Raw genomic sequence first — 23511 nt, 5'->3', positions numbered from 1 at the left:
ACATTTTACCAATTCCAAACGACATCAATCTTAATAACTACTATTAATCTTGTATTTAATCATTTATAACTGATATATAATTATTCATGAAGGCTGGAAGTGAAAAATGTCTTATATTCAGGTGTGCACTAAGCAGATTTTCTTTTACAGATAAAATGAGCCAAAAAAGAGATTTAACTCAGTTAAAGTTAGTGAAACGTTGCACGCGCAAAAGAGAAGGTCTGCACACATGCAAAAACTTACTTTAAATGCAAAATTGATTTTCGTGCGCTTGAAATAATGTTATTTTTAGCAACATCATATGACCCCTTTAAAATGAATATTTAAAATGTATTACTCCCCACGCCTGTAGAGGGCACTGTGGCGTGTAAACCCCTACGGCACAATAGTGATGGGAAGTCCGGTTCTTTTCCGCGAACCGGTGTAATTTGTGGATTAATGCTTACACTTTTCAACGATTCAGTCCGATTTGGTGAACTGGTTCAACCGGTTCACTAAGAAGAACCGGTTAAATCGAACGATTCGTTCGCGAACCGGACATCACTACAGCACAAGTCGCGTCGAAAAAGACCCGCTCAGTAGCGTGTAGAGTAGTCGATTGCGGACCTTTGAAGGTAATTTATTATTTACTTAACAAAATCTATGCTAAATGTAAACCTGATTAATACCAGTGAAATCTAATGTATGTGTTTGTGACAGGTTCAAAATGGTGTTGCGGAGGCTCTTTTATGCTTTGATAAATAACGCTCAAGTGGTGGAGAAGCTCTCGGAGTCTCGACCCATCCGACGGGCGGCGCAGATCACGGCCTTTGCCATCGCTAAAGCACAGATCGCCGGGAAAGATGAGTCTCGACCCATCCCGACGGGCGGCGCAGATCACGGCCTTTGCCATCGCTAAAGCACAAATCGCCGGGAAAGACGCCTCGACCAAGCTGCTCAGATCCGAGACTTTTCGCCAGATACGCGAGGAGACGGCAAAGATGCCCAGAGATGTGGAAGATTTGGGTCGGAGGGCTACAAGACTGCGGGACACGTTTGTGAAGGAGGTGAAAGAGGGAACGAGAGACGCCAGCAGACCGATACAAGACAGAAAGTGACCGATGAAGCGAATGAATGAACCTTATATTAATGGCGTTACTACGGTGCCACTTGTGAATATGAGGACTGCGTCATTAAAGACTCCTTTTAGAAAATTCAACTGTAAGACGGGTTTTTATGGCCCTCAATAAACTCAATTAAATTAATATCACTGTAAAGTCTGTAAGAATGCTGGTAATGATGCTTGGATGACTGCAAGTGCCTTGTTGTGAAATAAATGAAGGATTTGGGATTAGTTATGTCACCTTATTGACCACATTTGAAAACAGATTATTAAATGAAAACATTTTAAACGTATAATAATGTTATGATCTCAACGAGGACGAAGCGCGAGAGCTCCAGTTCACACACAGCATGACTGTACTGCAGATGTGACATAAGCATGATGTCTGACCATCAAAAGTATCTTAGGCTTTGTTAAAAATAAAAGTAAATGTAGTTTGTTACTATAGAGTTGACGTTATATCTCACAATGTTACTTTGTTTTAAACTTTAACTTTCCATTCTCCTGTTTTTAGTTTTTACTCTGAAGCGAAAACGAGTTTCCATAATACATAAAGCAACCATTAAATACTGTTAGAATACTTGTTACAAGTCCAACTGCATGTACTGCCAAAGAAATACATAAGTGGAGTAAAACTGTTTAAACCATTTGACATGGACATCTTAGAACACTTACAGTGCCTTGCGAAATTCATTTTTTCACATTTAGTTATGTTGCTGCCTTATGTTAAACTGCTTTAAATTACTTTTTTTCCACATACTAGAAGGACATTCACAGAGTTGTCTATAAACCACTCTTGCTGTGTGCTTAGGTTCATTGTCCTGTTGGAAGGTGAACCTTCTGCTCAGTCTGAAGTTCTGAATGCTCTGGACTGGGTTTTCATTAAGGCCAACTCAATATTTTGGTGCATTGAGCTTATCTTCTACTCTGATGAGTTCCTCGGTCCCTGCCACTGAAAAACAGCCCCACAGCATGAGGCTGCTACCAGCACACTTTACTTTTGGGGTGGTACTCTTCAGGTGATGAGCAGTGCCTGGTTTCCTTCAAACATGATGCTTGGAATTGAGGTTCATCAGACCAGAGAATCTTGTTTCTCACCGTCTGAGGGTCCTTTAGGTGCTTTTTTGTAAATTCCAAGTGTGTTTTCATGTGTCTTCACTGAGGAGAGGATTGAGTCTGGTCACACCAGCATAAAGCCCAAATCGATGGAGTGTTGCAGTGATGTTTGTCCTTCTGTAGGTTTTTCCCATCTCCACATATGATCATGGAGCTCAATTAGAGTGACCATCAGGTTCTTGGTCACCATGCTAACCAAAACCCTTCTCCATCAATTGCTCAGTTTGGCCAGAAGGCCGGCTCTAGGAAGAGTCCTGGTTGTTTCAAACTTCTTCCATTAAGGGTAACAGAGACTACATGCTTCTGACCCTTCAATGAAGCAGATTTTTTTTCCCCGAAATCTTTCCCAGATGTGTGGCTTGACACAAACCTGTTTCTGAGCTCTACAGGCAGTTCTTTTGACCTCAGGGCTTGGTTTTTGCTCTGATATGCATTATCAGCTGTTAGACCTTTCTAAAGCTTCTGCCTTTCCAAATCATACCCATTCAATTGAATTTGCCACAGGTTAACTTCACTCAAAGTGTAGTAACATCTACAAGCAATATGAATGCTCCTGAGCTAAATTTCAACTGTCCCAGATAAGGGTATGAATACTTATGCAACGGAATATTTAAGTTTTTTATTTTGAATAAATTTGCAAAGATGTTAAAAAACAGTTTTTTGCTTTATCATTATGGCGTATGGAGTGTAGATTGATGTGGGAAAAAAAGTAATTTAAAGCAGTTTAGTGTAAGGCAGCAACTTAACAAAATGTGAAAAAAATGAAGGGGTATGAATATTTTTGCAAGGCACTGTATCTTCAGAAGCTAATATCTAAAAAAAAAGCAGATCATACATATTCATCTGAATTAGCCCAGGGCTCTCCAACTCTGCACCTGGAGAGCTACAGTCCTGTAGACTTCAGTTCGAACCCTGCTCCAACACACCTGCCTGTAATTTTCAGATTACTTTGAACACCTTGATTAGCTGGTTCAGGTGTATTTGATTACAGTCTGAGCTGAACTTTGCAGGACTACAGCTATCCAGGAGCAGGGCTGGACAGCCCTGAATTTAGCCATCACGTAAAATAGTCACAAAATGTCATGAGAGTGTGTTGGAAAGTTCTGTCATCATTTACTCACCCTCATGTCGATTCAAACCTATAGTACTTACGTTCTTATTTGAAATTAAAATATTTGGAAGAATGTCGGTAACCTAACAGTTTTAGTGACCATTGACTTCTATTATACAGTATGAATGTGTTCTCAAAAAATTCTAAAAATATCTTTAATTTTCCACAGGCGAAAGTAAATCATACAGGTTTGGAATGACATGAGGAGGAGTAAATGATGACAGAATTTAAGTCGGAGTCAACTATCCCTTTAAGGTGCCAGAAATGGTCTCACAAAATAACAGCTGTGCCATAATCAATGACAACTTTTCAGAAGTGCATTGATGTGTACAGCTAGACAGAATAATGCGTGCAAATGTCACACCTTATAGATATACTTAAGCCCTCCATCTGAAGGAAGACTCACACCAGCACTGCACTGTGCTGTATGAGAAATATTTTGTTTTATTTTTTCTTGAATTAGCCATTCTCTTGTTCGTTTTGATCAATGGAATGAATCAGATCAGTAGGTTATTTACATGTTTCTGTTTTTCCAGTCCCAAAATGTCCCCAAAAAGCAGAGTTGGTGAGATGGTAGAACAAGCAGTCTTAGTATACAAAACAATCATGTCAAAGGAAGAGCAGGCAAGACCCCCTCTCTCCAGGACAGGTTTAGAAAAAAGACATCTCTGTGGAGCTTCTAGCTGGACAACATCAGCCCAGCACCAAAGCTTCGTCAGCCCTGTGAAGCTCTTCTTCCAGCTGAGACGGGTTGTGTCTGAGAGAGGGGATGGATAGAACGTTCTTCTTCACACATAACGACTCTTATGTAGCACACTTGGAGCAGATGATGTTGAAATGGTGGGCAGAGAGGAGGAAGAGACAGAACTAGCTTCAAATATTGTGTTAATCATGCGCTAGGCTCGGTTTCCTCCACATTCCCCTCTGCCCTGCATCTTGTCATTTGTTTCAGTTTAGGAAAAGAAAGGGTGGTAACAGAAAAAGGAAAAAATATATATTCATACTATTTCTTTCTTCTTTCTAAATCTCTTGCTCTAATATACATTTTACGATGTCAAGAAAAGAACTCCCATCATAATAGTGCATAAGTAAAGCTCAATATAGACTTTTATTATAACAAAATAGGCAGTTTATGGAGGGTTAAATACCTGTTAAGATCTCATTGTATAATAAATGTTTTCCACATATGCGGTGACATTTTATTGCCTCTTAAAAATATCAGTTTCTTATAAATGGCACACTTTCCTAAATGTAAATCAAAGTGTTGAAAACACGTACTCTGTAAGACACTGTTGTAGACTCCGACATTCTAACAGTGGCGGCACACGTCTCGCATCTGTGCAGCGGGACATCATCTAAACACAATGGCTCCATAACACAGACAATCAGAATGAGGAGAACAATAAGCATGCCAATGCAAGTCAAGGGAGAAGTAAAAGAAGTAATTCAACAACAAAGAATGTGTGGAACATACAGGACTATGGTGGAAATGAACAATGAGAAACAAGGGCTGAAGAACACCTGGTCTTCGAAAGCTACAACGTGCAAAGTTTTGCTTTTTTGTGTGTTTCTCACCATTTTAATGAATCCGATGCCTGAGACTTGAGCTCCATGTTACCATTTACACGAAAAGAACACAGAATAAAATGGGTAAAATGAAAGAGACGTGTCGCCGTCTTTGTCCTTACAAAGTAACCTCCCTTAAACATTAAGGAACTGGACCGTTTCCAAACCCCTGGTAAACAGATGCTGGTCTGGCATAGCTTTGCTTTCTGTAAGCATGGAAGCAGTAAAGATCTGATGAGGACAGATCCTCTTCTCTTGAAATAGCTACTGAGGAACTAGAAGTAGGAGGTGAAGATATTGGACTGAACAGAGATTGAAGTATGCTGGATTAAGGAATTAATCTGTTGAGTGAATTCTGTCATCTGCAGAAGCCCAACTGACATTACCAAAAAGAAGAAAAAATACAGAATCAATAAATAAACCAGGCAGAGAAAGGGGGATGGTAAACTCCTGAAGGCATTCATAGTTTCTCCTTGGACTGTACCCATATGTATGGCCCAGACTGTTCCTCAATTATCTGCTTGACTTGATCGTAGATCTCTTCCAAAGTGTCCCCTTGAACAACATCTGCAATGCAGAGATGATCACAGTGAGGTGACAGCGGTGACAAGAATAAAACACCTAATAAATTATATAATGTAGACAACCCAAGATTTGATCTTCTAAATTATGGTTTGCAAATACAAAATATATATAATATATAATCTTCATTGTTTAACCTTATGATTTTTCATTCAAAAAATTCTAATTGTCCAGCCATCCTTCCCTGTTTCACAGGAGTACAAATATGAGGTAACATCATCCATCACAATGAGTAAAACCAAATAAATAGTTCTGATGTGCAGCAAAAAAATTGTTGAGCTTCACAAAATAGAAATTGGCTGTAAGAAAATATGTAAAGCACTGAAAATTCCCATGTTTACCATCAGGGCAAAGTCACCTTTATTTCCTTAGTGCTCTATACAATACAGACTGTGTCAAAGCAGCTTCATAGAGATAAACAGGAAATAGCAGAAGCAATTATGGAAAATCGGCTATGGAGACAGCTGAGATTCTGCTGTAAAGCAGCTCTAAAAGTAGTTTCATTATTTAGCTCAAGTCAGTTCAGATCAAATACAGTGTGAAGTTAATTGATCAGCTATTTGCAGTTCAACAATAGGCAACAATTTTGTTAGTCAGTTCAAAAATGAAGACGTTCTAATCAACTGGAGATGTTAGAAATCATCCCAGAAGTGGACGTGTGTTTATGTTGTCTTAATGCACGGCGAAAAGGATCGTTTGAGTTGCCAAAGATTCTCCGAGGATCACAGCTGATGAATTGCAGAAATTAGTTAAGAGTCTTGGGGTCAGAAAGCCTCAGAAAATATCAAACAGCACCTACGTACACAACCACAAGTTGCTCGGGAGGGTTTCAAGAAGAAAAAAAAAAATCCTGTGCTCTCACCCAAAATCAAACTCCAGCATGTTCAGTTGCCAGACACTACTGGAACTTAAAACAAGACAGCGTTCCATAGTCAGATGAAACCAAAACAGTTCTGGACATCTTGTTGATACATAGCTTCATGGATTTGATCAAATACCAATAGAGAAAAAATCTAAACCTGACTGCCTCTGCTGGAAATCTTATAATTGGTTGGATGGTTGGATCATCAATCAGGACAAGGGTCCAAAACAAACATCAAAATCAACATAAAAATGTAAAAATGGGTCACTGAGCACAAAATGAAGATTCTGCCACGGCCAAATGAATTTTTTGTGAATATTTTGAATAACAGACCAAAAAGATAAACATTGCAGATCTTTCACAGCCTCCTTTGCTCATATTTACCAAGGGGCCTACTAATTCTTACCACAACTCTCTCTCTCTCTCTCTATATATATATATATATATATATATACACATTACATTCGATCAGTTTGTGTTTCCTGTGCTACCCCGACCTTGTCATTGCTACGTATATAATGTATTGTAAAATCAGAAATGCGAGTCGGGGTTAGCTGTTGTCTTGATGCCTATATGAGAGTCACAGACAGATTGAGCAAACAGACCTGTGAAGTGCTCCATGAACTCCTGTTCCAACTTCATGGCTCTGTCGTATGTCTTCCTGCCTTGTTCCTCTGTCAGTCTTTTATTCATCTCCCTGAGGAGAGAGCAAACAGCATTACAGCCCTGTTTTATTTTACAGTGCTTGCAGAGGACAGAAAAAAAACGTTTATGCATTAGTGGTCCTTGCATACTAAACTATTTTGAGAAATAAATAGATTCAACTGTGCCCCAAAGAGTTTGACTGGGTACTGTTTACAACATATGACACAATGGCAAATACAGTAGAGTGGAAGACTCCAATAGATATCCCACCTATTCCATCAGCACTCTGAAAATGTATTCCGTCATTGATAGCGTGACATTGTTAATAGACGATCTTCTTTGTAAATGCTAGTCTGATGCCTTGTCTTTTACTCACATGATGTTCTCCATTGATTTTGGTTTGATGAAAATAGCGATGGGGTAAAGCACAGCCACTTGCAGTCTTTTTATGGCGTTGCCTGATACATCTAGAATGCAATGTTTGCCCTGAGGAGAGCACCAAAGACAGGGTTTCCATACAGTAAGCAATAAGGATGCATGGTATGCATTATAGTCCTGTGTTGTCAGCAGTTGTATCATGCATATCGTGCCTATTTCTCCAGAAACAATGCTAAGCTCCTCAATAACCCCTTATGTAAACATTGTGTAATGACATTCAAACCTTTTTTTTTTTGCCTGGTAAATGTAATGTATGTATAAAACACACTTCTTATGGTGAGAAATAAATCTGGATCTCACCTTTTCCGCCACCTCTCTGACAGACTGCACACTGGTTCCATACAGGTGACTGTTGTACTGGCCTGCCTCGATGAACTTGTGCTCCTGTATATCTCTCTCCATCTGCTCTCTGGACACAACAAAGTGGTAGTCTCTCCCATCCACCTCATAATCTCGCTTCGGCCTTGTTGTATCTGAGACAGAGAGCAGCATATGCTACAGGCTTAATTTCTGTACTAAACCCATGGTTGTAGTATATCTACAAAATTTAGTTTACAAGTGTTTGCAGATTTGTAGTTTCAAATACAATATATGTATATGTGCATTTGAACAAATGCATAAAGCATTAAATCCTGATAGGTGCTGTATCTGTTTATTCTGTGCAGCAATATTCGAAGGCCCTATGACTTTTCCAGTTTTTCAAGATTTACTCAATAAGGATTAGGAGGAGGATTTTTGAAAGTATTTTTTACTCACAATCTCTACCCGATTAAATTTTTTTAGAGTTTGTCATAACTAGAAAAATGGCTTATTTTAATTCTTGTTTTGGCATATTTTAAATCTTTTTAAGTGGTATTTTGCTTTGGTCACCTGGTTAAGAACCTCTGACTTTTTTTGTAAGCTATATCAGTACATTGGATTTCTACCTGTTTGTTTGAACATATAAAATTCAAAAATATTGGAACTGTGAAAGTTTTAAAATAAAGAGAACGTGGGTTGTTTCTGTATTATTAAGGCACATTTTATTCAAACTGCACCATTAATGGTCTGAGTCTATTACATTTTGAAGGGCACAGCACCTGCTTACTCTTAATTAAATAATAGTTATTCACAGTTAAATAACCTCACTAAATCATATGGTCAAATTCATTGTGCAGCCCTATCAAACAGACCCCTGTGAATAATAATTTACATCACTTACTAGAGGAATTCATCTATTCAAATCTCTAAAAAAAAAAAAAGAAAAAAAAAAAAGATATTCACCCATGTCAATGCAGTCTGAACTGACTTTTTATTTGACATGCTTGCAAACTACACTGTAATTTCCACTGTAGCAACTGGAATAATGTGTCCCTCATCATGTTATCTAATCAGTTCATACAGTGTACAGATACTTACGAGGAACACAGGAACCAAATTTGTCAGGGAACTCCGAGATCAGGTCATCGTTTACTCTGTCTTTCATCGGACCCAAGATAATCACTGGTCGTGAGTAGTTCACTGTGGAAAGACCATTCATGAAATCAGTCACATTCTCCCAAAAAGAATCATTGATGTGAAATCTCATGGGTTAATGTTGCTGATACAGACAATCATTAGCATTTTACCTTCCTGCTGACAGACTGGCTCATAAGACAACACATATTCCTCTTGACCACCTGAGATATGAACACACACATACAGTTAAGCTTAGAAAAATAAAACATATATATCTTCTTGTACAATTCATCATTTTATGTTATCGCTATGTTATCAAATCCAGTCAAGCATATTAAGACCCTGAAATCGATGCAACGTTTTCTGCTCATGCATTATTATTAAATGTGTGAAATTGCAGAGACAGCTACGTGAGATCCCCCTGTGGCCACAGAGGTCCTGTGTGCTACACAAATGAATAGTGAAAAGCAATGGATTCCTCCGTCATGGCTGGTATGAGATTGTCATGATGATTAAAGTGGAGCTCTTTCTGTGGATCTCAGTAGGTCTGACTGCCTGCATGTGCACTATGAGTTAGAGGCAGATACGTGCTGTAAATGAATGAACATTGTTCTTCAAAGTTAAGGGCAGAATTCCTAAGGGCCTGTGACATGCTAGTGCTGTTTATTGCATCAAAGTGTACTTAAAATACAAAATATTAAGCATTTATTCCAAAGCAATGGAATTAACTGCCTGTTTTGTTAGTTATTCACGTGTATGAGAGATCACAAAGAAAAACACAAACTATGTCTTGCATTGTATGACTGCATTTTCCAGCAAAAGTATGTATTGCTGTCATGGAGCTACATTGCACTATAGCTATATAATTTATTTTCAAGTAATCAAAATGTATTTATTTAAAAAATGTATTAAAGCATATCAATATAAAAATAAATAGCTACAAAATTAAATGTATTTATTTGTTTATTTAATTTAACACAACCATTCAACAGTTTGGGGTCAGTAAGTCTCTTATGTTCACTAAGGCTGCATTTATTTGATCAAAAATACAGTAAAAATAATAATATTGTGAAATATGAAATTTTTATATTTTAAAATGTAATTTATTCCTGTGATAGCACAGCTGTATTTTCAGCAGTCATTTCTCCTGTCTTCAGTGTCACATGATCCTTCAGAAATCAATCTGACATGCTGATTTTATGTTCAAGTAATATACTGTATCTTATTAACAAAGTTGAAAACTGTTGAGCTGCTTTATATTTTTTGTGGAAACCATGATACATTTTTTAACGAGTTTTGTTTCATGTAATGTGTCCTTGTTGAAGAAAAGCATTCAAGCATTCTTACTGGAAAAAAAAGATCTTACTAACCCCAAACTTTTGAACAGTGATGTATCAGGACCAGTGAAAATGTTGAAGAAGCTAAAAAAACAAATAACCATCAATTTTTCATTGTTTATGTTTGCATTTATATAATTTCCAACTGTTAGTGGCCATAGTGGACAAAAACGTTGATCCCACAGATTCAGGTCTTTTGTGCCTTTGCTGCAGTTTCATTCACAATCCCATTATGATATGACACACAGTGTACTGTACCATGCAGTAGCTGTAATGCCCTGCACTAATGCACGGTCTGTACTGCTGATCACAGCGGTGTGTAATATCTGGCCCCCATGAGACAGTATAGTAATATCTTTAGAGTGGCTTTGATATAGCACCACTGTGACTCTGACTGTCTCTGACAGAGAGAGGGCAAGGGCTGGGATATGATGGGGGGTGCACTGTTGCTATGGAGACTGAGCCAGGGGTTGGCAGAGGGCTCACTGATTGATTTTGGTATTGTATCTGTGTGGCTTCTGGAACATTACCCATCCTGTCTCGCTGCAGTGCTGCTCAGCTGAGGGGGGCAGGCAGCAATGTAAACTCTTGATAAATCCACAATAGCATTGCATGGTAATTTATTTATTTTTATGTTGCATTATGAAATGGATCTCCCATACACATTAACGCATAGCAGAGAGGACAGGAGAGAGAATAACATTGTTAAACGTGTGGGGAAAAAAAGCAGACGAGAAAGACGGATGAAGGGCATAATGGAAGGAAGAACTTACGGTAACTACTCTCACTATCACTGGCATTAGAGGTGACATGCTCTGAAATCATAACAGAGGTGGAATGGATGATGAAAACCAAGAACAGGAGCACAAGATGATGCTTGGGGTGACTCAAAAATACCAGTCCTGAGTCTCACCATAGTGGAGAAATACTCGCATCACTAAGGGACATAGTACATCTTCTGAGACCCCATGAAATGAGTTCTGTGGCTTTTAGTCCATATCTGGTAGTTTTGAGGTCATATGTAACTGTACTCTTAATAGTTGACAAAGTTAACAAGCACAGGTCATAGTAAAATAAATAATAATAAAAATAATTCCAAATAAGTTACATTTACATAATTTCACATTATTACGGTTTAATTCTGCTTTCTAAAGACTGGTCAGAATGCATGAGATTAATCACAATTTTTTCTACTATCAGCCATTGATTCATGTATCTCTTCATGTTGTACATCTAAAAGTACTCTAACACAATGTTAATGTAATAGAACCTAAATATTTCCTCAGCTATTTTCATCTAGTTTTCCCTATTGTACACAATATTTTGTCTTTTTCAATGTATAAAGAGGTCTGTGGTATCAAACATGTTTAAAAATGAATGAACTAGCAGATTTACAGATTTAGAATGTTAAAGGGAATGTCCAAAAATGACATTTCTGTTATCATTTATTTACTTGTTCCAAACCCATAATTTCATTCATTTTTGGAACACAAATGAAGATATTTTTAATATTTTGTCCATTCTTTCAATGTCTATGCAACCACAATTTTTAAGCTTCAAAAAGTTCATAAAGACACTGTGAAGGTAATCCAAATGAATCAAGCAGTTTAATCCAAGGATTTTGTAGAGACAGAATTGCTTCATATGATGAACAGAACACAAAAAGAATAAAATAAAAGCCTAAATTAAATCTCTTCGTCATATAAAGCAGGGATCTCAAACCCTATCTTTATGCGGAGTTCAGCTCCAACCCTAATCATAAACCTGAACCAGGTAATCAAGGTCTTCAAGGTAACTTGAAAATTACAGGCAGCTGTGTTTGAACTGAAGTCTGCAGCCTGCAGTTGGAGACCCTGAAATAAAGTGATTGTGTGTCTTCAGAAGACCAGATTAAAAAAAATTAAATATTATTTATTTTTGGTTCAAAGATGAAAGTCTTGTGGGTTTGGAATGACATGAGGGTATGTAAATGATAATAGAATTTTCATTTTTGGGTGAACTAACCCTTTAAGTATGTATCTTCCAGCAACAGATGACTCATCTTGCATACAAAAATGCATTCAAGTTTTGTCCAATAAAATGGTCCGAGATTGAGATTTCCCCCTCAATCTCACATTAAGAATACAACCTCCAACCAGAAACAGCAAATAGCAAATCATGGTTCGTTGGTTTGTTTTCAGCCATGCTCGTATTATGGAGTTTCACCTCCACCATCAACAGCAGAAATAGAAAACTGTTTGTCTGGCACTGTATGAATTATGAGAGTAAGGAATGAGATATGTGAGAGGAAGAGAGATAGAGTGGAAGTCTGGTCCAGAGGTGACCGAGTGGGCATCTACATGGGAAACTTACTCTGGCCTTTGGATAGCATGTCATCTGGGTTGTCCTGTGGATCGGTCAGGAAGGGAGCAACAAGAGAGACAACAACCACAAGAGTACAAGGGTTACTGAGACACTCTAAGGCCTGGTCCAGCCACTGAACACAGCAGGCACCAAGCTGTCTCTGTCCACTGGTGTTGCTATAACTAAAGTAGGCTCTGATGTCTGCGGTGTCCAGTGGAGCAGTGCCCACCTCTGTCCTTATGACCTGCTGCCCTATTCTTGCCCAGCATTGCGCTGAAGTGCTGATTTCTGTACTTACGGTCCACATCGCTTGTTTCCTGCTCACTCGCCTCCTTGTTCTTGTAGAAAGGGAACTTGCGGGAAAACAGATTCTTTTTACGCTTGTCATTGAGGGACTGCTGAGGAAGAGAAGGAAGGGGAGGGCAAAAGAAAAGAAGGGAAGGGGAAGAGGGCCGTCTAATGTCCATATGGAAAAAATAAAGGATGATTGGTCTGCTCTCGACTTTGTGGACCTCTGACGGCTTAATCAAATCATAATGATACAATTTCTTTTTTATAGATGTTCACTCAATTAATGGAGGACGTCACAAAGTCAGAATTGTATATGAAATGCATGAAGAACTGAAGTGGACAAATAAAAGGATTTGAGTCATAGACTCAAAAAACAGCTAGCAGCAGGAAATCTCAAACACAAGAGAAGCAGACGGACAGATTTGCATGCAGAGGGTAAGAAGCATTGTGAGTGTGCCAGAAGCATGTGGAGGCCTATAACTGCTTTGGTTGTGGCTGCTTTTCTTATCAGCAGCAACATGCAATAAAACAAAAAGCAAGTTGGCCTGATTTCCTTTTCTTTCATTCAAGGTCAGGCGAATATAGTATGAAATACTTTGCTGTGAAAACAGCCTGTATGTAAAATTATTTAACCATTACTGTGTGGCTCTTTTCCTCTGCAATGATGCAGCACCAGGACTACAGGTGCATTTCCATTCTTATGCAGTGATCAGTTATAAGCCTGGCTGGTTTACACTGCAGCATGGATTATCGGAGAGCGCTTGAACGGTAGGTAAAAAGAGAAAAGTGTGAGGATGAAGGACAGGAGAGGTGAGGTGTGGCATACAGAAGGACGAGCAGTCCGACATCAATGGCAAGCGTATTTATCCTTCGTTTTCTTATCATGCATGTTTTCTCAGGCTGTTAGATAATCTGGTGTTGACTTCTATGCCTCATAAATGAGTTATACATGTATAATAGTACTGTTATATGTGTTATATAACATATGACCATTTTTTGGGCCTGCGACACTTGCAGCTACGCATGCTGTTAATTTAGACTGTACCATTCATATGGCAGACTGATTAGTATCAGAATATTACACTCCACTGAATGCACTAACTGAGCATTATTAATTGTGAGTTAATATCAAATGGTCAAACTTTCACAGAGGTAGGAAGGAACATTAGCAAATACTAATTTGTAAAGCAATTTGAAATGCATTTCAATGTCATTCTAGATACACAGTATAAGCAACATAAGAGCTTTGTTCCAATCCCTAGTGAGTTGCCAACATCATACTCCTGATGAAAAGGTCGTTCCATAAGGAAGGAAGCAAGCGAAGCATATTAAAATGCTGCTTTCTAGGATTCCATGTTTTGGACAAAATCTAAGGCAGCATGCCAATGTAATCAATCAAATGGTTGGGGTCAGAAGGATTTATTTATTATTTCTTTATTTATTGGTAAGGACGCATACAATTATAATTTATAATGTTACTAAATATTTCTATTTCAAAAAATGCTATATTCATCAAAATATCCTGATAAGTGTCATAATATTTATTTAATATTTATTACAAATAAAGCAGCACATCTGTTTTCTACATTTATAATTAAAAGAAATATTTCCTGAGCACCAAATCAGCGTGTTAGAATGATTTCTGAAGACTCATGTGACTTTGAAGACTGGAGTAATGGCACAGGAATAAATTACATTTTAAAATAATTAAAACAGAAAACAGTTATTTTAAATTGTAATAACAACAATTCACAATATTACAGTTTTTACTGTATTTTCAAAAACAGTAAAAATCTAATCAACCACAAACTGTTGAATGGTAGTTTATGGTTTGCAGAGAAAGCAATCCCAGAACACATTGAAATGAACTCAAAACTTAATTCAAGGTGGAGGACAAGTTGAGAGAAATGTTGTGTTAGAGAACCCTAACGAAAACGAGGCTCCAAATCAGTCAGGATGTGGTCTTAAAAGACATGTAGGCAGTAGACAGCAAAGCAACTCACTTGGTTTTGGAACAGAGTATTGTTCAAATCTATGTAGGCATGCATGTAAGAAAAGGTTCACTCACCCCTTTTTCTCGCGATTTGGAGTTGAACTTAACTGTCTTTAACCTTGCTCTCTCCTTCTTCTCCACTCTTCAGAGAAAACATAAGGATATCGTATTACAATAGCTGTTATTCACAATTAATCAGTTATGCTGCATTAAAAGCTCCTTCATCGGAAAACATCTCTAAGACATGCACTTCACGTTACTGAGAGTAACCTATCAGCTAAGCATACACGATGACAAACTCAGGTCCGGTCAAAAAATTCTGGAAGACTTTGGTAGAATGGTGCTGGGTGACCTATTTATATTATTTAATGCAAACACAAATGTCAGCATGCCCTACATCCAAGTAAACCTACCAGCCTAAATGTATCTGCAAATAATAATAATTATATTTGTAATTTTATAAGCTTCAATCTTTCACCTTCTCTTGCTGGGAATTACACCCATTTCCTCCACCTCTCCTTGAGGAGTGACTTGCCGTGCCTGCCACCACTCATCATCTGAAGCATTCACCACGTGCAGTATGTCCCCGAATTTGAAGTTCAGGCCCTGGCTGGGCAGCCCAGAATCCTTAGTTTTATCATAATCAAACAGTGCCCTGCAGAAAACAGTCAAAGTAAGACCAAAGGAAAAACACAGACTAGATACTTGCTCCTTTAGCTGAGAGCATATGGTAAAGTCTGAACAGAAGCTTTAAAAATGGCTAAACCATTTCAATAGATGTGTGTAAACTGCAAATATAAGATATCTTATTCCAAATAAGCAATTTAGTAAAAAAAACAAAAAAACAAAAAACCCCGCATTTAAAGTTGGCATGAAATGGAAATTGTAATTGTCTATTCTTCTCTACAGTGACATATATCCATGTGAAACAAGAAAAAACAAGTAAAAACGTAGGACTTGATTTCGTCCATCAGGAATTGACTGGACAGTTGGATCGTTGTTGTTAGCTAATTGCTGTGATCTCATGTGAGTGACAGGTTGTTGGAGGGAGGTTTTTTTGCCCAGCCCTTGCGCCGGTGCACAGATAATCAGAAAAGAGATGTCATTGCGAGGGTGAGGGGATTAAATATTACAAGGGAATATGAATAATAAAAATTACAAATAATAATAGTCAGTTCATTGTAAATTATTTGTAATAAACACTGAAATATTCCATAAAAAATACGAATTGTCAGTTTTGATTTCATAGTGACTTCATATGCAGTTTTCCAGTTCCTTCCTTGTAGATATTTGTCTAGTACCTGACGTATAGTGATCTCTTCTGACTGGTCCTCAGGGACCCTGAGCCTGAGCTGATGCTGCTGTTCATCATCTGCTCTCTTAGGTCATGGATCTTGGCTTCAAATCGGCTGTACTCTGAAACACAAGGCCACAAATATCACTACTGCACATTTCCCAGAATGCTGCTGTTGAATGCCCTCATAAAACATTGTGTGTATGAGGGAATAAAAGACTCATGTAAAAAGAGTGTGGCTGAATATTTGTGCATAAAAAAACAAGTTATACAAATATTCACACAAATAGCTTTGTCATGATACTAAGTAGCAATTGGACACCAACTTGTGCCCTATCATGGAAGTCTTCTTTTTTTAATCTTTTCTAAAATGTTCACAGGATGTAGATGCCGCACAAATGTAAATGATGCAGAACAACCATTGACTCTAAGAAGAAATTCAAACAGTCAGAATCAATACTTTAAAAATGTGAGTCTATTGCTGTTAAAAGCAAATCTTATTTAAAAAAAAAAAATTATCAAGGGGAGTGAAAGACAAAGCATCAGAAATGTACCACCATTGTTAAGAGAATAATAATGGTCTGTAGGACAGTTTGAACAGTCAGACCTGGATGACTAAATATCCAAATCAAATTTGTATGAGTTCTATTTAAGACCCGACTTAGCACAAAGGAGTCAATAGAAGGCTATAAAACTGGAGTATTGGCTTATTAGCTTTTTACTTCTCGCAATAACACAGCTAAGAGACTCCTGCTGATCACTGATTGCTTTCTTGTTTGTTTTTAATGAGTGGCACTGTTTTTTACACTTTACTTTTGTGAGCAAGACTCACCCTCTGGTCTGTACTGGGCAACGATGGTGACTGCTTGTCCGGCGTTCTTCAGGGCTGCTGCAGCCTGTTCATGAGTGGCACTGCGTAGGTCTATTCCATTCACCTAAGAAAGGTACAGCCATTTTTATATCAATAGGATAAGCAGTATGATAGTGGTCTTGCACACTGTTTAGCACTGAGCTCAGTATGTCTGCTGAATACTGTAAGAAATACTCCTGATTAGATGTTCATCTTCAGTGTGGCAGGGCAAGGTTTCAGTCCCCACTGAAATACTCACAGACACCAAACGGTCTCCTTTCTTCAATTCTCCACAGAGGTCTGCAGGACCTCCGGCTAGGATGAAGGAAATAAATATGCCCTCTCCGTCCTCTCCACCCACTATGTTGAAGCCAAGCCCTGTAGAGCCTCGATGCAGCACCACCTTCCTGGGTTCCCTGCATAAGCAAAAGATAAAAACATATGTCCTTATTTCCACATTAAACAACTAAACTTACAGACTCACAGCATCATACACAAACTGTTCATTTTGTCCAAAACAAACAGGTTGCAAAATCATTACATTGTCCTATAAATCAGGAATATATGCAGTGTTATCTGTATTGTACATGTCATACAGCAACATTCTATATGAGTTAGACATACTAGTTTGTAAGATCACATTTAATGACAAGGCCACCTGTGAAAAAGTAGTCTCTTATGCTCACCAAGGCTGCTTTAATTGATCAAAATACAGTAAAAACAGTAATACTGTGAAATATTATTACAATCTAAAATAAAATTTTTCTCTGTTAATATTTTTAACATGCTATAACAATATATGAGCATCATATTTCTGCTTTCAGGTGCCTTGAACACCTTACTTCTGCACGCCCACTTCTGAAAGTGCATTACTGAATATGTGATTTTCAAACTGAGGGGCAAATTGCAATTATTTTTTAAATGCCACAAATGAACATTCCTTTAAGAGTGCAAGGTCAGTGTATATAACTGGCCTCTTGGAGGCACTGCTGGTCTAGTTCTACTACACACAGCCACAAAACAACCCTGTGGCTAACTTATAATACTGATACTAGGGTGACCATATTTTAGTTTTCAAAAAAGAGGACAGTGGGGGGAAGGACGCAGACGGGGGGTGGGGGGCATTGGGTGTTGGGTTTGAGGGGGTTAAAGTAGCCCCCAAAGTAGTGCATGACCATATACCATATCAAAACTCAAAATATGTCATTTCCATAACCAAAATACATATTTTAGTCACCATTTTGCAGATTGATCATAAACATACCACAGTTTTATCATAGGTAGAATGCAAAATGTTTCAATAAGCATTTCAGTCAAATGTAATTTATGCAATATTTCAAACCTATGCAAGAAAATCAACCCGCCGCATCAGTGTAAAATCAGCCCAATTCCGTGGAAAAAATGCAGATTTGGCAACCCTGCATCCAACACGAGCTCCATCCAAAGCGATTTACTCCGCATATTGATAGCGGCTTCCTGATGCGCGAAAATTATTCAATATTAGAATGCGGGAGCAGGCGGTAATGGTCAGAAATTGGGAGCAGGATTAAGAAAACAGACCCCCACAGAGCTTTAATACAAAAATGCACACAATGAAAAAGCCGAATCCCGGACATTTTGGGCGATTTAATTAGAAATCCCGGCCGGACGCATTTTTTTAGGTCCAAAAAGAGGACATGTCTGGGGAAAAGAGGACGTATGGTCACCCTAACTGATACTGTAAAATCAAACACCATTTTATCACATCATCTCTTGCCTATTAAATAGAGCATTGCTATAAAAAACAACAATGAACACAATTGACATCTAGAAGGGGCCACATGCTCCTTTCAGGCTGTACTGTATGTTTGATGGTTGTGCTAAACTTCTCCTGTGCACCTAAATGGTCAGATTAATAGAATCGTTTGTTCTGCTGGATTATGACAATCTTGTTTATTAATTTTCTGGCAAGCTGGCTAAGAGGCTTGATGATGCACAGCGGTTTTTATGAAAATCACATGGATGGGCTAAATTTGGAGCTTATCAAATTGCTAAATCGGCAATGATGTGTCGTTTTGGGTCAGAATTGTGTCTAAAAGTTTGGTGTTACATCTGGATAAATGTCATAACCTCACCCTTTTTTGCAACCAGTTTGATTTTTTTATTGTGCTCTCTTAAAGTGGGTCAATTCTAAAATTAAAATAGATTTAACCTTGTAAAATCATCACATATGTTTCTCAGACGTGGATGACATGCTGAAAGGGGAACTGCCATCTGCCCTCACAATTGACAACTCCCTCAGTGAGGTACTGCAGCTTGGGCCAGCTGACCTGAGTAAAAGTAATAAGCAATTCGATACTCCAGTGAACTGTATCAAAAAAGTTCAGAGAGCATCTCATCTACTAAACAGGTCATGATATCATCCTGCACATCACATGTAGGCATCAGGGCACTGACCTGCTCTGGCATCACATTATAAAAATAATCATGAACAGCTTGAAGCTCCCCTTTTGTTGAACTCAAACAATAAGCTTATAAGTACAAGATTAATCTGGTATTCAACTGATGATACTAAGTGTACCACAAAATAATAGCAGAAATAATTCTGTTGAGTTGCACAAAATAATATACAGCACCATCAATTTAGTCTGAAAAAAAAAGAATATTATGAGCCACTCCTTTTAATGAATCACTGAAAAAGACTCACAAACTACTCTTTCATCAAAGATCGGAATTAAATCAGGAAATCTGTATCAATACCCAGCCCTTGTAAGGACCATGATTAGTTTTGTTTATTTAATCAGTAAAAGAATAAAACGTTGATCCATACAGACAGACAGCATTGCATCGTTTCTCACTGCATTGTGCCAAAAAATCTTGAGTATGAGCGCCATCATAGATTTATGTAGACAATTTTTGACAATACCTGGTTACATCATCATCCCCCACCGTGGTTTTAGGGGTCGGGGAGTAGAGTCCGGAATGCACTGGAGGCAGCGGCTGGCTCAGATAGCTTGAAGGGCTGATATGGTTTTCCATGTGTTGCGAATAGGCTGAGAAAGAGGAAAACAGGCACAAACATTAAAACAGGTCATAGAAACAAGTCTCAAACATCTTGATCTGCATTACCTAAAAGCTTGCAACAAAGAGATCCAAGATCTCTTTTTACCCAATCCTCCAGAAATGCACAATTATATGCTATTCAGTTTGCATCCCTATGAGAAACAGACACACGCTGACAGTAAATGATACCCTGGGCTGAGCTTAGCACCTGGGCCACTACTGCGGCTCCACTTACAAAGATATCCATGTTGGGGAAAGAGACCTGGGGGTCAGTGTGAAACTGAGCCTAAACCATCCTTATTTTACCCGTCTTTGTCTCTCTGTAAAGGTCTCATTTGAAGCAGACAGTTAGCTGAGCTCATGACAAAAGGCCTGGGTATAGGTAGTCTCGCGTAGCTAGACCTTCAGACTGACAGCAGAAGGTCTGGGAACCTTGGCCGGTTTGAATGGCAAGGACCACCCAAGAGGCCATATGACTGACATATAGAGCAACCAATCACGTTTTGTTTTGTGCTGCGTCATGTTTAGGGGCATGAAAATGTCCCCACAATAACAGACCGGTGTGTAAAACTCTTGGACATATTTTAAAGATTCTATGCCACGAACTTTAAATTTCACATACTTTTGAAAACCCAGCGTATAGTTGATCCTGATAAGCACTCATTATCACAGTTGTAAACACGACTGCTTTCTTCTAACATGAGGGGGTTTGGCGTCATGGCATATTTATTTCCAGGCAGAACGTTAAAGAACGCGATACACACGTCTCCCGGAAATCCTGTATATTCAAACAATCTGATGACGACTTCGAAACTCCTGAAGTGTTTCCAATTTTGTGTGCCGTATGCATGAGATGTTCAGCCAACGGTCCGTGGGCGTGACGTCTGAGGCTGAGACTAGGGTATAAGTGGATCATCATATGAGCTCTGTTGACTGGAAGTATGATCCGTACTTGCATAATCACAAAATGATGGTAAAATGGGGAAAATAGATAGTATAAGTATTGAATGATTTTCTCAACTATCCCAAAGAGCTTTTTTTTTTAAACATTCCCTTTATTGCTTTTTGAAAAGAGAGAGAACAAAACAAAACACACACACCACACACACACACACACACACACACACACACACACACACACACACACACACACACACACACAAAAAACCCACACCAAAAACCAAATTACATGTATACAACATTAAAATAACATCACACCCTACATAACAATTTTAACACCCTTACCCGTTTCTTCCTTAAAAAAAAGGGGTGGGTGGGGTTTGTGACATTGGTTTGTCACAAATTTTTCAAAGTACCTTTGTTTCTGATTGACTACATCTTAGATGGAAACAATACCTGGTCACTTTCAAAGCAATCTATAAAGTATCTCAAAGTGTTACAGAACTTATAAGCTTTTATCCTTTTATAGAAAACCTAATTCTTTCTGACTGAAGATACTGCATAACCTCCCTTTATTTATGTTTTATTTTATTTTATTTATGGGTTATGTTTCCAATTAAGAAGAATCAGTCTTCGTGCAAGAAGCATCACAAATGTAACCACAGAATAATGACACTTTGGTATTGTAATATAATCATCTTCAACCCCAAAATGAGCTAGTACCGGGTCTACGTCCCAAAGAGCTTTTATGTCTGCGTGTCAGTATTTGCCATCTGCAGTTTCTGTTGTAATGTCACCAGTGTGGAATGCATACTTAAATGTGATAAATGTTGCAATGGTGAGATGGTGAAACAAAGTTCTTATCTTCCTTATAGTGTCCACTTCATGAAACACTGTAGGGGTCTGTGCGGGACTATTTTTTTAGTCCCGCTCCCGCAAGGTTATATTCCGCACCCGCTATATATTCACTCTTTGTTCACCCACTGTCCGCTTAGAATAATTGTCTTCTTGACCCGACCGTTCCCGCTAAATTTAGATCTCGTTTCCAGAATCTCACATTTAAATTTCTGCTACTGAAAGAAAGATAGGCTAACAAATAAAAGTGTAGTCTGCACAAAATTGTATGTCATTTTATTCGTCTTGTCAAGAGTCTTAAATTTATTGACTTTATTGACATATTGAATTTATATGAATTATCTTAAGACACGAAATTCTTTTAATATTTTATGCAACACAGTAGGAAAAAAAAGTGTCGGAGAAAATAAAATTGTTGTACAAAAATTTCTTATTTTTATTCGTCTTGTCAGGATACAATTCGTTTAACATTGACAACACAATAGGAAAAAGTGTCGCAGAGAGAAAAAAAAAAAGCAAAATATAAACAAAACCGAGTTGAACGTCCTTCAAGGACAGCGCATCCACACTTTGCTCCATCATTACTCTGCTCTGTCTCTCATCGACAGCCTGCCTGTTCTGTCTGAGGGTCGTATAGTTACCACCGGTACAGCCTGCCCTGAGCATCGTTTTGCACATGCTGCGCACAGACCTCGCAAATAAAACACGTGACGTTTAAAGCATGCGTGCTGATTTTTTTGCACCCTCAGATTCCAGATTTTCAAATAGTTGTATCTCAGCCAAACATTGTCCTATTCTAACAAACCATACATCAATGGAAAGATTATTTACTCATGTAATGTTATTATGTATAAATCTCAATTTCACAAAATTGACCCTTATGACTGGTTTTGTGGTCCAGGGTCACATGCAATATTGACCTAAATTCAAAATTTAAGTATTTTTATTCATACAAAATTTTGATGTATTTAAATTGCATATAAAATCCCCATGCATGTGGATTACACAGTTTTAACATTAACATTACGTTTTGTGGAAATCGGACCTGTTTCATTTATCTGTGATCTATGAAAAATATGCAGCACATTAAGTTTATTAGTATGTTTAACTTAATACTGTGTAATTTAAATGCATGGAAATTTTATATGCAATTCAAATATATAAATCCTAAATTTAGACCTAATATTTTTTTTCTGTATTATTACAGTATTAATGATTTTAGAGAAAACATTCAAAACCAAAACTAAGATGACTTATAGTGTGACTGAGTATGTTTTACTCTTCAGAGTAACAAGTGAAACTATCTGTTCAAAACACAAACTTAAAATTACAATACAGAGCAGTAAAGCATGAATCAAAGCTTCTTAATTAAACTTCCTCTTCGTTTTCTCAGTGGTCCAATTATATCCGAGCAACGGTGCGTAAGGAGAAGGGTCTGCCGCGTTCCCGCTAAATTTAGATCTCGTTTCCAGAATCTCACATTTAAATTTCCGCTACTGAAAGAAAGATAGGCTAACAAATAAAAGTGTAGTCTGCACAAAATTGTATGTCATTTTATTCGTCTTGTCAAGAGTCTTAAATTTATTGACTTTATTGACATATTGAATTTATATGAATTATCTTAAGACACGAAATTCTTTTAATATTTTATGCAACACAGTAGGAAAAAAAAGTGTCGGAGAAAATAAAATTGTTGTACAAAAATTTCTTATTTTTATTCGTCTTGTCAGGATACAATTCGTTTAAC

At 37.9% G+C, this 23511-nt stretch overlaps 1 protein-coding gene across 10 annotated transcripts in view; it reads right to left on the bottom strand.

The window, feature by feature from the left end:
• Positions 1-3727: 3727 nt before the first annotated feature.
• Positions 3728-23511, bottom strand: part of LOC107660320 (discs large homolog 1-like protein) — a 124314-nt gene continuing 104530 nt past the window's right edge. For 2 of the 10 annotated variants that reach the window (XM_016449603.1, XM_016449604.1), the window contains exons 14-27: positions 19873-19999; positions 17227-17383; positions 16950-17052; positions 16125-16239; positions 15302-15478; positions 14899-14965; positions 12838-12934; positions 10970-11011; positions 9030-9080; positions 8821-8922; positions 7723-7895; positions 7361-7470; positions 6945-7036; positions 3728-5462 (exon numbers count right to left, since the gene is read on the bottom strand). In XM_016449603.1, coding sequence (XP_016305089.1) covers positions 5356-5462; positions 6945-7036; positions 7361-7470; positions 7723-7895; positions 8821-8922; positions 9030-9080; positions 10970-11011; positions 12838-12934; positions 14899-14965; positions 15302-15478; positions 16125-16239; positions 16950-17052; positions 17227-17383; positions 19873-19999 — 1520 coding nt within the window. In that variant the 3' untranslated portion in view covers positions 3728-5355. Of the gene's footprint in view, positions 5463-6944; positions 7037-7360; positions 7471-7722; positions 7896-8820; positions 8923-9029; positions 9081-10969; positions 11012-12548; positions 12583-12837; positions 12935-14898; positions 14966-15301; positions 15479-16124; positions 16240-16949; positions 17053-17226; positions 17384-19872; positions 20000-23511 lie in introns of all 10 variants that reach the window. The other 8 variants (XM_016449605.1, XM_016449606.1, XM_016449608.1 and 5 more) reach the window with 5 other exon arrangements.

This window comes from Sinocyclocheilus anshuiensis, unplaced genomic scaffold (assembly GCF_001515605.1).
Source record: "Sinocyclocheilus anshuiensis isolate Anshui unplaced genomic scaffold, SAMN03320099.WGS_v1.1 scaffold1599, whole genome shotgun sequence".
In the NCBI taxonomy this organism is placed as follows: Eukaryota; Metazoa; Chordata; class Actinopteri; order Cypriniformes; family Cyprinidae; genus Sinocyclocheilus; species Sinocyclocheilus anshuiensis.
Note: the sequence above shows the minus strand (reverse complement) of the source record. Positions and strands in the feature narration are given on the sequence as shown.